The following is a 14,804-nucleotide window of genomic DNA, read 5'->3' as shown; positions in this document are numbered from 1 at the left end:
TCCTGGCCACGGTGGCCATTTTTCTGATTGAGGCGAAAATGCAAAATGCCCGTGTTGAAATTTCAGCGCATGTTAAAGATCCCCAGGCGCTCAGAATTAATCCGGAGCCCTCCCAAACAGCGTGCCTCATAGCCCGGATTAATAAAAACGCAGTCCAATCTAATCTAATCTACCTCGCTCCTCTAGCTGTGCCCAAAGTTCTCCATGTTTCATTTTCCCACGTAGTGTTGTGCCTGTGTCTGCTTCTCTTCACATTCATCGACAGCTGCACTGGTATCTCTGTTTTCCGTCTCTACCCTAGCCTTTGTATGGCATGTGCTGGATGCTGCTCTCCTTCTTGCTCAGTTTTACACTGGATGTCCTCGACTTTACTTTATCTCCTTCACAATGCACACTTTCTGTGTATGCCTAATAGCTTTCTTTGTGTAGATGTTTGGGCTGAGCAAAGTTTTTTTTTCGGCATGCTTCATGGTGCACCAAAAAAATACTACTGTCAAACCCTGCAATAACAAAACTGCCGGGGAAAGCCAAAAAATTCACTTTTGCGGGAACTGCGTTGCCGCGAGAATGAAACGAACATAAATGAGAGGAAAATCGGCCACAGACCGAAAATTTATTTCAGTAAGTCGGTTATATTACTTTGCGAGCCTTATACTTGTGCTACAAGAGCGTTTTGAAGGCCTTTGAGTGGAATGTCATTTGATTCAAATGCCACCTTTGAGCTTTACAGGATGTTTTCAAAGGCATTTGGTTGAAAAGCCATTTTATTCGAAGAAGCACCACAACAACCTTTGAGGTTCTCAAGTGCCTTTGAAATGCGAACAGTCGGACTCTCGGGCACAGTTTCTGCATGCCGTAATTACATAAACAATTATTTATGAGTGTAACTTGGCGTTTAGAGTGCACGATCTTTATAATTTTTCACTTGTTTATGTTCTTTATCACTCGCTCTATGATTACAATTAGGGGTGTGCGAATATTCGAAAATTTCGAATATTACTCGAATATTAAATATGGTATATTCATATTCGCTTGGAAAACTGTGCATTCGAAACATTTCGAATATTTGAAAGGGTTCGAATTATCGGCTATTATCGAATGTTTGGATTGTTAAGGGGAGGACGCGGCTATTTTAACTTCGAAAAAATGACCAAAACATCGTTTTTTTGAAAGCCACATATTCGGCTTCTATGTTTTCTATCCTGTGCGTTTGCAATTTCCGTCGAAAACCATCGCAGAGTGGGATAAAAAATACTTTTGCCTGCTGCGGTGACAAAATGTCAGCTTAAAAAGGCGAAAAATCGGCAATTTTTGGACCGCGGTATCTCCGCAACAGTGCCACCAGGCGCGGCCATTTTGGTACCATTGGATCGGCCGAGCGATCCTCTTTCCGGTCCTGGCCGTCTCTTTTATCTTCGTTTATTCACAAATGCACGAACGGCAGAAAAAGAAAGACGCACAACCAGTTTTCTCAAAACTTTTTTTTTTTGCCACCTACGTCTCTCATGTTCCAGTGATTTCTTCGTGACCGCTAGGTCTATTTTTGTTTCCGTTTTTTGTGTTACATTCAGGGGGGAGACAGCTGCGCATATTGCGCAGTTTTGATGCAAATTTGTTTTCCTGCGCCAGGCTGCTCCAAAAGCTTGAAAATTCCAAAAATTGCGCCGCATTGCTCCAAAACAGTCTGAGGAGGGCTCTTTTAACGCGCACGTCAGTTTCAGTGAGGAAAAATTCTTACTAATGATATAATTTTCCAGCTCCCTCAAGGTGATGGTGTTTTTGAAGGTTCAATTGATTGATCAATCAATAGAAAACCCGCATAAAATTTTCCAGATATTTTTTTTTTTTTTCAAAAGTTACGATGTCGGGTTGCGCATGTTATGTTCTGTGAGTTTTTAAAGTTTTCCCATCGAAGACCATTCCAAAGACATGTAGAAAAAATACTTATATGTACTGAGGTGACAAACTACCTGTGCAAGTTGGGGGAAAAAATGGCAATTTTCGGAGCACCATATCTCCGGAGCGACATAACTGGGCGCCGCCGTCTCGGTGAAGATTGAAAAACATGGCCGCCGGGCGAAGCAGTTGCTCGTGGTTCAGGCAGAGTGCACTTCGCCGATTTCTATCGTGGTTTTGGTTATAAGGGTTGCTGGGTTTACATTTAGTCGTTTGGTATGTTGCGGGAAGTTGCGCGACTCGAAAGATGGTAGTTCATAAAAAACAACATGGTGCCCGCGAATTCGCCGTGTTTCGGCCTTGAGTCTGAGGCGCAGTGCGTGCTTGAAGTGAAATTTCGGACTCATTGCGGTGTTATAAAACGCCGAGTTATTCTTGCCTTTGACAGTCAGTTCGCGAGCGGCGGGAATGGAATGATCGACACTGCATAAGTGGCGGCAGGCTACACCGCTGCAAAATGTTCAAGCAGTGTCCGGTAGCGGGACGGGCCATTATTGCACGCTAGTAATAATGGTTAATCTATCTGTAGCGAAATTTAATGCCAAAAGTGATGTGGCTAAACATACCAACCTTACTCAAAGCATGAACATAGTGAACGTGCACCTTGGGAATGGAAATGGGAGGGCTGGTGGGGTGCGACGACTGTCACCTCGCTTTGCGCTACTTTTGACGTGGTTCTACACTTGTGGGTAAAGCCGAGTGTGGGATTAAAAAATAATAATTTTTGCATTCACATGATAATTAAAATGCCTTACGATTGCTTAGTTTTGCATTTTTTTTCATTGTTTTGCGATATTTTCAACAGACTCCAAGCTCTCTATGCATTGAGAAAAATGGTGTGTAAAAAGGTAGTGCAGTTCGTACGTTGCGATGCTCTGGTAGAAAAAAATTTTATTGAAAGGCTGTTTCAGTGTTATGTACAGAGGTCAAAACTGTTAACAACAACGCGCGAACGCGTGGCGTTCGATACATGCAGCGCGGCCTACTGATAGCCACCGGCGTGACCAGCGAGACTAGGTGACGGCGCTGCGGTGGCTTGGCATGCGAAAGCTATTGCCGACGCTGCCGTGTTTTGGGGGAGAGATTCGACCCCAAAAGTCCCTCACCATGACTGCCGCCAACGCCTATATCAATCATTATCTGACGCTGATAACCAGTGCAGTCTCGTTTTCGCTTTTGGTATGGTTCCCGCATTCCCCGTTTTTTTATATTCGAACCATAACAAAGGCTACGACAAGACTGCACTGGTTATCAGCGTAAGATAACGTCTAATATAGGCTTTGGCGGGGGTCGTGGTGAGGGACTTTCGGCGTCGAACCTTGCCCCACAAAACACGGAAGCATGGGCAATAGCTTTCCCATGCGAAGCTGCCGCAGCGCCGTCACCTCATCTCGCTGGTCATGCCGGTGGCTATCAGCAGGCTGCGCTGCACGTATCGAAAGCCAGGCGTTCGCGCATTGTTGTTAACAGTTTTGACCTCTGTACGGTCAAAACGGATTAAAAAGTGCATTTGCCCAGTCCGAATTGCAAAAATTTGATTTTTAGGACCCTAAGGTGTCATAATAAATGTCGTTCTTCTGCTCCAAAATCAAGATTTCGCTGCTCCAAAAACTGCTGCCAAATCTGATTCAGCTCTCACCCCTGTACATTCCTTGATGAACAGTTCAGGTCGTGACATTTTTGGTTTTTCAGGTTTACTTTTTGTGAATTTTTTTATTCAAATAGTCGTTCATGGTTATATGCCTGTTGTACATTCACCTCTGAAAAACTGAGAACTGAAAAAAAGTGTTCTAATAAAAAAAAAATCTAAGACTGCCACGACCTGGCCCATTCGTTTGGAAATGCAAAACACTTTGAACAAGTTTTATATGATGTTTTATAGGCCACTCAAGGTCACTACAAGGTGAACAGAAAGAAAATTTTATAAATAGCAAAATTTTCAGAATATTACTTTGAAATTTTTATGGTGTTACCACAGAAGCATTTCCTGTTGCTGTGCTAATTTTTATAAAAATTCTCAAAGAAATCAAAAAGTTGATTTCGAAAGCCACGTCCCCCATTAATTATTCGATATTCGATTCGATATTCGAAGCTAGATATTCTTATTCGATTCGTATTCGAAAAATTCGATATTCACACACCCCTAATTACAACGTACCGTACCTACCCGATTCTAACGCGCACCTTATTTTCCTGGCAAAAAAAACGAAAAAACTTGCAGCTTCGATTGAACATGCACGGAACTTTGTGACCCAGACAAACGAATGCGAGAGAAAGGGGCGATTTATTTTCCGAAGTAATCTCGCTCCTTGTCGCTTTCCGCTGACCACAACATCTCATCCTCGGTGCCGTCGAGCGCATTCGCAATGCCACACTTCTGAACGAATGTTCAACCATCGTCGATGGGATCGTGGCCCATGCGTCGCACGCCCATCCCACCAGCTTCTCCAGAGGCGCACGCTTCAGCCGACCGCTCGTTTTGAGCACGTGGGAGCCACTGCTGCCATTGCTGTTATCAAGCGCGCAAGTGGGACGATTTGCCGATTTGTGTGAACGCCGATAGAAAAGCCTAGGCGCCTAGGCTTCTTGTGTCCGAAAAGCATGGAGGAAAAAAAGAGTCATTGCTAAAAGCTTTGGCGCCATCTTGAGATGGCGATGACGATGGGTGGGGCAAAATTTCCGCTGTTTCGGCAGTTTCGGTTTCGTATCTGATTCTAACGCGCATGCGATTTTCCGGCCTATTTTTCCGGAAAAAAAAGTGCGCGTTAGAATCGGGTAAGTACGGTAACTTGATACTCTCAACACCGGCAGTGCGAAAAAAGAAAAAAATCTGGTGGTTTTGTGCATGTTTTGTGCACGCTTGTAGATTGTTACCAATTGTTAGCAATTTTTTGCCCATTTTAATTTTAAAATTAAATTTTTGTCTAGAACAAAACAGGGCAGCAGTGGCGACACCAAAACATAGCTGTTGAATGCAGAAACTTTCAGCTGCCTTTGAGAATTGTCGTTTAGATTGGCGGAACTCCTTCCAGTTCGAATGGCATTTGAAATTTCGAAGGCCGTTCGACTGAAATGTCCTTCCAAACGCTCGTGTAGCACAGGTATTACCTTGCGGCAACTTCACACTTCAGCTCTCACACTACAAGAAGTGCAGGGGTGGAACAGTTGCGCCATTTGCGCCATTGAGCGCCAAACGTGTTTGCCTGCGCCATCCTGCGCCGAACCGCCCCTGTTGCGCCAAACCCGCCTGAACTAAGGGGGACGCGCGTCTAAGAATGGTCGAAAATAGCGAGAAAAAAAAAGAATTTTGTGAAAAAAAAAAAAACATTTTTTAAGTCTCTATACTTTCAAGCACCTACTCTAATAGTTTCACCGCTGAATTTGGTGGGGAAATTCTAAAAATCGACTTTGTAAACGCAGCGGGAGCCGCAAAACGCCGAGAATCGGGCTAAAAAAGCTTGAACTTCTCGCGCGCGCCACACTCAAAGCAGACTTCCGGCGGCAGCCATCTTAGTTCAGCCTGGTGGCTGCCTTCTTTGTGGGTATTTCGCGCTATCTTAAAATGTCGTCGCATGAGGAGAACGAGCGTTATCGCCGATTTCACGACGATCGTTTACGAGCCGCTGATTGGCAGGAGCACGCGCGCTGGAGCAAGCCCCCCCGTTCCGCGTTTCTGATTGGCCGGCGCGGTTCAGCCACCATTTTTTTTTGCTTTGTTTTTGCAGGCGCGCGTTCGCCGCAGCTATATTTTTAATTCGGGTGCGTTTTCTCTGCCGTTAGTGACTGCGATTGTGTCACAACGTCTTTTTGTCTCGCGCCGCAATGCTTGGACACCTTTACCTCAACGAATTACGCGCTGCAAGCACACGAAAAAACGACGGAACACGCCGTAAACGGCGGTGCCGGGATAGCCTGTTACGTACTACGAAGGTGACTCCGTACTGCGGAGTAGGTGACTCCGCATTTTGTAAACCTCCAGATATAGTGCAAGAACTGCGTTCCTGGTTTAGAGTTGGTTCTAGTGCATGGTAGAACGCCTGAGAATAGTAGAGAGATTAGGTACGTGGCAGGGACTTGCATAGCGGCCTGTACGGAGAATAGGGAGGCACCATAATGCTGTGAAATGGTGTTACATCTCCTCCAAATGCAATTCTTGCTGCTCCAAACCTGCTCCAAAAAGGCCTTTCTGGCTGCTCCAAGCCAGCTACAAAAGGCACTTTTGCCTGCTCCCAGGACTGCTCCCAAACCCATGGACCCTGTTCCACCCCTGGAAGTGGTTCATTGCTAATCGTCGTGCACACCTAAGGACAACAGGATCGTGTCAAACTCATCCAAAACATCCTGTGGGTTCGCTTTCTCTGTGCGTTTTTCTCCTTGGCCCTGTCTAAGCATGCAAGCGAAGTTCAGATTCTTTTGTCAATGAACTTTGTCAGACAGGGGCACCTCGTTCCAATGCTGTTCACAAAACTAAGTGAGCACCGCTTTGTTGATGTCCAGAAAGGCCACAGCCATCAGTGTTTTGTTTTGCGCGCGTGCACCATTCAAGAGGGGCGTCCTTGCTTTTCAAATTGGTAGAGAGAGCTCCAGGCAGTTCCAAACTCTTTGGCGCTATCCTCCCTTTTTTCACTTGGGCCGCGGACTTGGGCAATGATGGCTGCCTTATCTTGTACCTCTTCTGAAACATGACAGCGAACCGGCCTAGTTGGAATTCATTCATCTTATAGCGCACACAAATGGGGACAAGAAGGAAAAAAACACACTGACAAGCGCTTCTAGCAATAAAAAATTTATTTAAAAAAAAAAAAGAAAAACAGAGTACTGTACTGCGCACGCGATTCACCATCATTCGACGGCGTACTTATCAACACGTGTTCACTCTAAGCAATTTTATACACACGATGACACCAATGATAATCCCTTATCTGACAATGCTAAGGATGGGTGGCTTACACAGTCTTCATTGTGAAGGAAAATGTGTAAGGCCTCTATAATTTTTCTTGTTGTTTTGTTGCCATTCTTGAACAGGATGACAGTGTTATCAAAGAAGGGTGTGAGTCCACACTCTTTACAATGCGAGGTCAAATGTGTGCATGGGCTACCTTTTAGGCTAGACAAGTGTTCTCTTAATATGGTATTAAGCTTGTATTAAGCTTAATACAATAGGCCAGGTTGTCAGCGTAAATTCCATGATGTAAATTGGAGATTGCTGCGAGGAGCGGTGGCAGATCTTTTATAGTTAGGTTGAATAATAATGGTGAAACGACAGATCCTTGGGGGATTCCTTTGAGCAACATTGGGAATGGGTCAAGCCGGAGATGACCAATGCCTATTGGTGCCGTGCAGGTTGGTCAGAAAGGAAGCAATGTAGGAGTATGTGTGTTCGCCACAGTTCATGGAGGCAAGACCTTGCAAGATGGCGTGGTTAGGAAGGAGCCTTTATTTTATTTCTTTTAGGCATTTCAGGTTTAAGTTAGGCATGCACAAATTGTGTGAGATGCAATTTAAGGTAAGCGTTCACAAGTTACACAAGGACACAAGTTATGTGGCAAGTTGTGGTATCAGTAAACTCTTTGTAAACATGTCATACTAGACCATGCAATAAGACGGTATTTACTCACAACCCAATCATATGACACCTTGGTCATATGAGGTCTTCGCACCGTCACGAGAAAGTTTATAATGGGGGTTCCACTGTAATGAAAACAGCAAATGCGTGGCACTGTAGCTGGCCATTAAAAGCTGCAACTATGTTGATGCAAATGTTGAAGTAAACAATAGCAAAAACGAAAAAGAACACCTGTGCTTTAAAAATGTGTACATACACATTTGTGTATAAAATGCCTCTAGTTATATGACTAGAGGCATTTGAATATCAAATTTTCAATCTGCCACTCTTACTCTTCTTTTTTTAGGCAGTGGGGCAGGTTGAAAAAGCCCCAGTGAAAAGATACCAGAAACGTTGTCATCATCCCTTACATTCGTAACCCCTTTCAGCCCCCAACAAATTACAGACACCGCAAACGTGTCAATGAAGGCGGAAAAAAAATGCCCTTCTTGCTTAAAGAACCAGAAAATCTGCTTTGTTTGGTGTAACAGTGAGGGTGTAGTTTACTCGATACCCTTGACCTGCGACAAAGAGTACACAGACCAGACAAGTAGACGCTCAAACGATAGACTGTGTGTGTACCATTGTAACGTACACTAAGCAGCGAGTGGACACCTTGAGATACATTGCCGTGACTGCAGCTGAAGCCCAGAGTTAGCACGCACCAAGGTCCTTGATGGACACCACAAGCAGGTAGTACTGGAGATAACAGCAGCAGCAGAGACAGCCAGGCTACAAGGGCGGTGTGTCAGTGCCCCTTCCTGGGCCCTACCTGAAAAAGAACTGAAGCTTTTGCAGGAATCCTCCACGCATTCATGATTATCTTCACAGCAGTGTCTTGCGGAATTGGGAAGTACCACTGCGTGTCATCTTTCCTGGTGCCTTTTTGTAATTATTATCGCATGTAAGCTCATTGGGTTTCTTCAAATAAAAGTGGTTGAATATGAGAGCACTCACGGCATGTCGTTTGTGTGTCAGTCAGCTGATGGGTAATCACAACTCTACTACAGTAAAACCTCGTTACAAGGGACACTCATGAACCCAGAAAACATGTGTCTTGTAACCAAGGTCCCTTGTATGTGATGTTGCTAACGCGGTGAACACGGGAAAACTAACCAGACAGTCTTCAGTCAAAGGCCTCTTATAACTAAGTGTGTCTCTTCTAACAAGGCTGTACTGTATGGGATTTTATGATGTGTCTGTGTTCTAAAAGAAGGTGCAATCATTACAACTGGAGCAGATGCGTGTTGCAGGGCTAAACCAACATGTCCCAACCCTGGTGTCCACATTCCTTTATCAGATCTTAACGAGGCGACAGTATAATTACTTACCCCTGACGGCAGACAGTGGTAACAGTGATGGGTTGTTGTGACCTCTGACACTTGTGAGAGCAGGCAAGGCACACGCAGAAATACATCTACAGAGAGCTTTTGTTGGCATTCGAGCATCCTGCCAAGCTGCAATTATTTTTTGATATGTCGTAGAAGTATAATTCGCTTCAAGATGTGACCGCAACAAGTGTGTTAGAATGTGGACATATACAAAAACAAGCGAGGAAAAGCCGAAACCCGACATCCAGTGCCTATCCACTGTGCAGCAGTCATTCCGTAGATGTCGTGATAATGCGTCAGTGGAGTGCGAAAAGCACTGCAACGCAGTATGTTATTGCCGCATAGTCAACAGGAATTAATTGATCAACTTGTGAACTACTTATTTTATGGCACACGTTCTTGTAGTTTGTAGTTTTCATTTTAAAAAAAGCTGTAATCCTTCAGGGTAGGCTTTTTTTGCTAATTTTATTTAAGCACGTTCGGGAGATCATGGATTTCAGTTCCTGCGGTGGCAATTCAGTACATTTGCTTTGATTCAAAACTGTTTGGGAAGAAAAAAAAAAGAAAAACCCTTAGTGCTCATTTTTGTACAGTAGAATCTTGATGATACGAATCTCGTGGGGCGGTGAGAAATATTCGTATCATCTGAAATTCATATGAACCAACACAGACCAAAATATTTAGGACTAAAAAAAGCTTTCGTTTATTTCTTTTCTTACTTTCGCGGGAAGAAATCCGTGATGTTTTTCTGTTATTTTTTTTTTAAACCCTCCATGTTGTCGAGCGGTCCTTTCTGGACTTTCGTCTCCTCACACGCTGTGCCCAAGCTCACTACATGTTGCAACAGTCAAGGCGTGAACCGCATGGCGCGTTTTTGCACGTTATTCATGCGCGTCGGCGTTGCGCATGGGATTTTTTCACGCCCGCGTCGGCAATTTCGCGGCCACGGCCGCCAGTGCCTCGGTCAGAAAATGACACGCGACGCGCGCGGCAGTGGGAGGAGCCTGACGACTTGTGCCAATGGGGAGGCGTGCGCCTCATGGCAGCAGTTTTGAAGCCCTTGAGACAGCCGGCTGGCTCCGCAGGAGATGTTTAGGCTTAGTACCCCGGCAGATATTTCATTGGTGCTTTCACTAGCGGCGCGGATGATGTTTTATAGCGCCGTTTTCGCCCACATTATTAGCTCATTTACTGCACAAGCAACTTCGAGTGTGCTTTGAGCGGCATTTTAAAGAGCGGTTAGAAGCGTTCACTCAAGCGCTCCGCACCACTTTGCGACCGAAGCCTCCGCCATGTTGCCGTGGCCCGCGCAGTGTGCGGGTGGTTTTGCGGCGGTGCCAGTGCACCTGTGGAGTGCGCGGCGCGTTTTCGCTAGCAGAAAACAACAGCCCGGCCGTTCCTGGAGAAAGAGCAACAAAGAGGGGAGAGAGAGCCCGTACGTCGCCATTGCTTGCTCGCTTGGCAGTCGGGCGCCTTGCCGGCTCGTTCGTATCATCTGCCGGGCCACTCAGGTCCGTTCGTAAGAGCCGAAATTTTTCCCATTGCAAACCTCACAATTGAATTTTGCCGGGACTTAGCAGAAATTCATATCACCCAGAATCGTATCATCCAGATTCCACTGTATTTGGTTCAGAGGCAAAAGTCACCATTCGCACGTCTTGTAGTCATAGTCACAACGTTGATACTATAAACAGTAGTTGTACTGCTACTATTCAATATTTCAAACATGGCATAGGTGCACCCTAACGGCCGTTTCTTGTGTTGTCCTCCACAGCCGTCGCTGTTGCTGTCGTGCGGCAACGATGGGCTCCTGCGCTTCTGGAAGTTGGAAGGGCAAAAGAACGACCTCATTGCCGCCTTCCACCGACACCAGTCCGGCATCAACGCCCTCGACGTACTCTGCGTGCAAGGTGATCGGGACTTTTTCCCTTTTAGGGCTGGGCCCGCTTTTCCAGGTACCCGTCGCAAGGAGGCTTCTCCTGCCTTCGTTTTCTTGAACGTGGAGGCGGTGTAGAGCCTTGCGATTAGTACGACGAGCAGGCGTAACTTATTAGACGAGAAAACTTTGCTCGCACAAACACACCTCGATGAGGCCTTACTGATGGGAACGAGGGTGGTTGGGCTCGGGTACAAAATTGCCTGTTGGGCACAAAATTGCCTGTGCACAAGTACAGCATTAACTGCCAGAGTTCATTTTTCCCCCTGACATATGGTATCAGTAGTTTTTTCACGCAAGGAATGCATGCGGGCGGTGTGCTCCAAACGTGGGGAAACTGCTGTGTAGTTTTTCCAAAATCCTCTTGATGCTAGCTGCGCAGTTTTGGAGAATGTGGAACTGGCCCGAAATATATTCTTTGAGACCGAGTCCAGTGGGAAGAAAACATCCGTGCGAGACGCATGTACAAAAAAATAGCTTTCATGGTTTTGAAGCTGACTCTCCAGTGCCAAAACCCATTATTAGTGAATGCCAGTGGGCATCTAGCAGTTTCTCCGCAGCTTCTGTAGGTTCAGGACCCCCTGTTTGGCGACAGTGTGTGTACCTTGCACACTGTACAGGCCAGGAAGTGCAGTCGGAAGCAAACAGTATCATGATGAAATTTCGGAGCTGTTGATTCAAACTCAAACCCTTGTACATGTTTTCTTTCCTTCAAACTCAAACCCTTGTGCATGTTTTTCTTTTCTTGGCGGTATGCAGTCATTGTGTTCTCATTTAGTGGTCTGTATGAAAGACATATTATTTTCTGTCCACCATAGTTAGGGTCTTTAGAATATTAAAAGTGCAAACTGAACTAATTATTCACTTCATCCTTTATTCAAAATTTGCATCCACACTTCCTGTTGGGGACACAGAATGATTGTGCAAAATGGCACACGTGCTATTGTTGCCACCCTTCGTGTACCGTTGAAACTTCAATCTGTGGAACCCGATTTGTCGGAAAATGAAGAAGGTTTGAAGAATAGGTTATGGATGTGGCCTTGGTTCTGTCATATTTTGGGTATACAGTTGAGCCGCGGTTTTACGGAAACCCATTTGACGAATTTCCTTATTCAGCTAAGCAATTCGGGTATCCTAGCAGATGCGCATAGACTTACGGCTTTTTAGATTTTAAAAAGTTCCTGATACAATGAAATAATTGGTGGGTTGCAGTGACTTCACTAAATTGAGGTGAGGCTGTAGTGTGGTGCCGCTGATGTTGCAGACCTTCGTGGCTACGCAACATGTTAGCAGTGTGCACTAGAAACTGTGTAGAGCTAAGGGGTTTCTGCACGTTAGGTGGCAATGTGGGAATTGCGGGTTTGCTACACAGCGCTGAAACCCCGGCTAGCTAGCTACGGTAAGCAACGCCAGCCCTGAAATTCACGAAGAATTTGCTGTGTCATGTGGTCACTGTGATGGGTTTTACTCGCCGACAAGGCGTAGACAGGCTCCCCAAAGGGCTGGGGCAAAGAAATGGCGTTATTAGCTGAGCAGAACAGGTGTGTGCGTGGTGGTTGCCCATACAAGGCCAGCTAATTGCGATATACTAACGTGTGACTTTGTGACCGGCTGCTAGTGGCGCCAGGAGTGTCGCTAGGCCACATGTGGCCGCAAGCGAGGGAGGCCTAAGAGGCCTCGACGTCCTACCTTCTTGATGCTAACGGTTTTGTGGCGGTGTGGGCATTCGAGCAGCATCTCCTTTGATAAAGCACGCCCGCTGCCCTGACACTGCTGAAGGGGAGGGGCTTCTGGCGTGAGGAGAAGTGTTGGCCGGCCAACAGGGGAAGCAACGGGAAGCGGGCGCAGCTTGTGTGACATAGCTTGTGGGGCGAGTGGGCACGCCACGTGCAGGCCAAAAGCGGTGCACCTGGAAAGAGGTAAAAAGGATCCATGGGGTTTCCACAATGGCCATGTGTGAGAGACAAGTTTCAGTAGGATTTTTTTAGGGGCGAAGCTCCTAAAGCCATGGGTCTGTCCATCCCTTGTGGCTCGTGGTACGTGACCGCCGCATGCTTTCGGAGATGTCGCAAAGTGGGCCGCGTTGCACGCGCAAGAACCGGCTGCAACCGGCAGCGCAAACTCGGCACCGGGAGCGCGAGCTTCTCTGTGTTCGCCAACGGAGGCGCGAGCGCACGTGCACTGCGAGGGGGAGATCACGCAAGAGATCACGCCACGAACGCAGGCAGTCGTTCTCGGAGATCGAACGAGACGCAAGGACCTTTGCTCGTTTCCTCTCGTCTTGTTCGGGCACAAGTTCGCCCTAAATAAAAGTTATTTCTTTACCGTTGTGTCCCATCCTACATGACAAATTGTGGTGGAGGTGCGGGGTAGCCCTCGATGGCGCGGGGTCTTTCACCAGGTCTGGGCCTGGGAGCATTGACTCCGAAAATAAAAGTTGATTTGTACAATGTACGCACACAGTCTTACGTCTTTCTTAATGATGTAATGGGCGAACTTTCACGGGAGAGTTACGGTTACCGATGATCTCCCCCTCTCGAGCTTCGCCCCACTTATCATCATTCATTCCGTGGATATGGCGTGATTTTTTTTTTGTTGTTGTTTCTGCAGAAACTTGACAGTTCGTAGTAGTTGCATCTATATACTTAACAGACATATAGTAAAATAAAAGGCTTAGTCCAGAATCAGTGCATCAATTTACAGAGGAAGTTAAGTTTCGTTAGGCTTGGTAAAAAAAAATCCAGAAAATGGCTGTACTGACAAAAACCATTTCCTGGAACATGAACCGATACCCTGTTTCATCTTCCTTGCTCCTCTCTGGCTCAACTTCTGCTCCACACACTGTTGTCTGAATGGTGCATGGCTGAACTTGGTACATGACCTCTCATGACATTTTCTAACATTTTCTGACGCTTCCTGGTACGTTTTTCAGTAAATAAGTCGTGTTCTCCCATTGCGCACTAAGGATATTGTTCAGTGTCTAACTGTTCATGGTAGGAGACTAGAGCTATAACATTTTGTCTGCAATCCGTCTATTGACAGAGGCCTTGTGCCAAACGAAAAGTGGGATGTATTTCAGTTCACACTCCAAGTTTCATTTTGCTTTCAGCGACAGACCGATTGAAGGCTGAGTGAGGCAGCATGTTAGTTTAGGTTCAGGGTCGAACACACAAGCAAGAACAGATCCCTTCTCCCGTGCCACTTGTTTTAGAGAAAAAGCCTGGCTGTCTGAAACATTTTCTGCCTGATGGCCTTTGCAGATAGGATGCTGCTGGTGGTGACAGGGGGAGATGACAACGCACTGGTGCTGACCAACTATCTCATCGCTGAGGACAACTCGGTCATCGTCTTGGAAGAGCAGATCCTCACCAGTGCGCACTGCACCCAGATCACCGGTGAGCTCTAGATCGTCTGCTTGGAGAATGCGTGCCACACAACTTGGTACACACACTGCTAATTTGAGGAGAAACCATTTTGACTGTTCTTTTCTTGGAAAAATAAGTTTGTTGTAGGCACAAGGCATCACGATACAGAGTACCGTATTTACTCGCGTAATGAACCCACTTTTTTCAAGAAGATTTGAGATGAATTTGGGGGGAAGGTTCATTATGGGGGAAAAATTGCGACAGATATTTTAAAAGTTGAAATTTAGCACAATAAAGTTGCTAAGAGAAGCACGTCAGAGCCTTACCATTTTTGTAAAAACACCTGGGTGATTATGTAATGGAATTTCTTTTTTATTCTGAACATGCCAGTGGGCCCCTACTCGCCATGGAGCTGTCCTCCTCACTGAAATCGCTAGCGGATTCACGTTCGTAGTCGGCCCACAGCGATGCCGTCAAGGAACTCTTCGATGCCGTCAAGGAACTCTAAAACTTTTCTCACACCTGGAAACTTCCCTTTTTTGGGCCCACGAAACACACGGCGGTCCTTGTTCACCGACCAACAACTTTGTTTTCTCCCATAGCGTACACGC

At 46.1% G+C, this 14,804-nt stretch overlaps 1 protein-coding gene across 1 annotated transcript in view; it reads left to right on the top strand.

The window, feature by feature from the left end:
* Nucleotides 1-14,223, top strand: part of LOC144137052 (tRNA (34-2'-O)-methyltransferase regulator WDR6-like) — a gene marked incomplete at its 3' end in the record, with an annotated part of 102,496 nt that extends 88,273 nt beyond the window's left edge. Inside the window, 2 exon segments of the mRNA XM_077669442.1 lie at nt 10,667-10,802; nt 14,089-14,223. Coding sequence (XP_077525568.1) covers nt 10,667-10,802; nt 14,089-14,223 — 271 coding nt within the window.
* Nucleotides 14,224-14,804: the final 581 nt, after the last annotated feature.

Source organism: Haemaphysalis longicornis, unplaced genomic scaffold (assembly GCF_048455015.1).
Source record: "Haemaphysalis longicornis isolate Haplotype H1 unplaced genomic scaffold, Haemaphysalis longicornis Haplotype H1 scaffold_1, whole genome shotgun sequence".
Lineage (NCBI taxonomy): Eukaryota > Metazoa > Arthropoda > Arachnida > Ixodida > Ixodidae > Haemaphysalis > Haemaphysalis longicornis.
The sequence above is the reverse complement of the archived record's forward strand: the minus strand, read 5'-3'. Positions and strand labels throughout refer to the sequence as shown.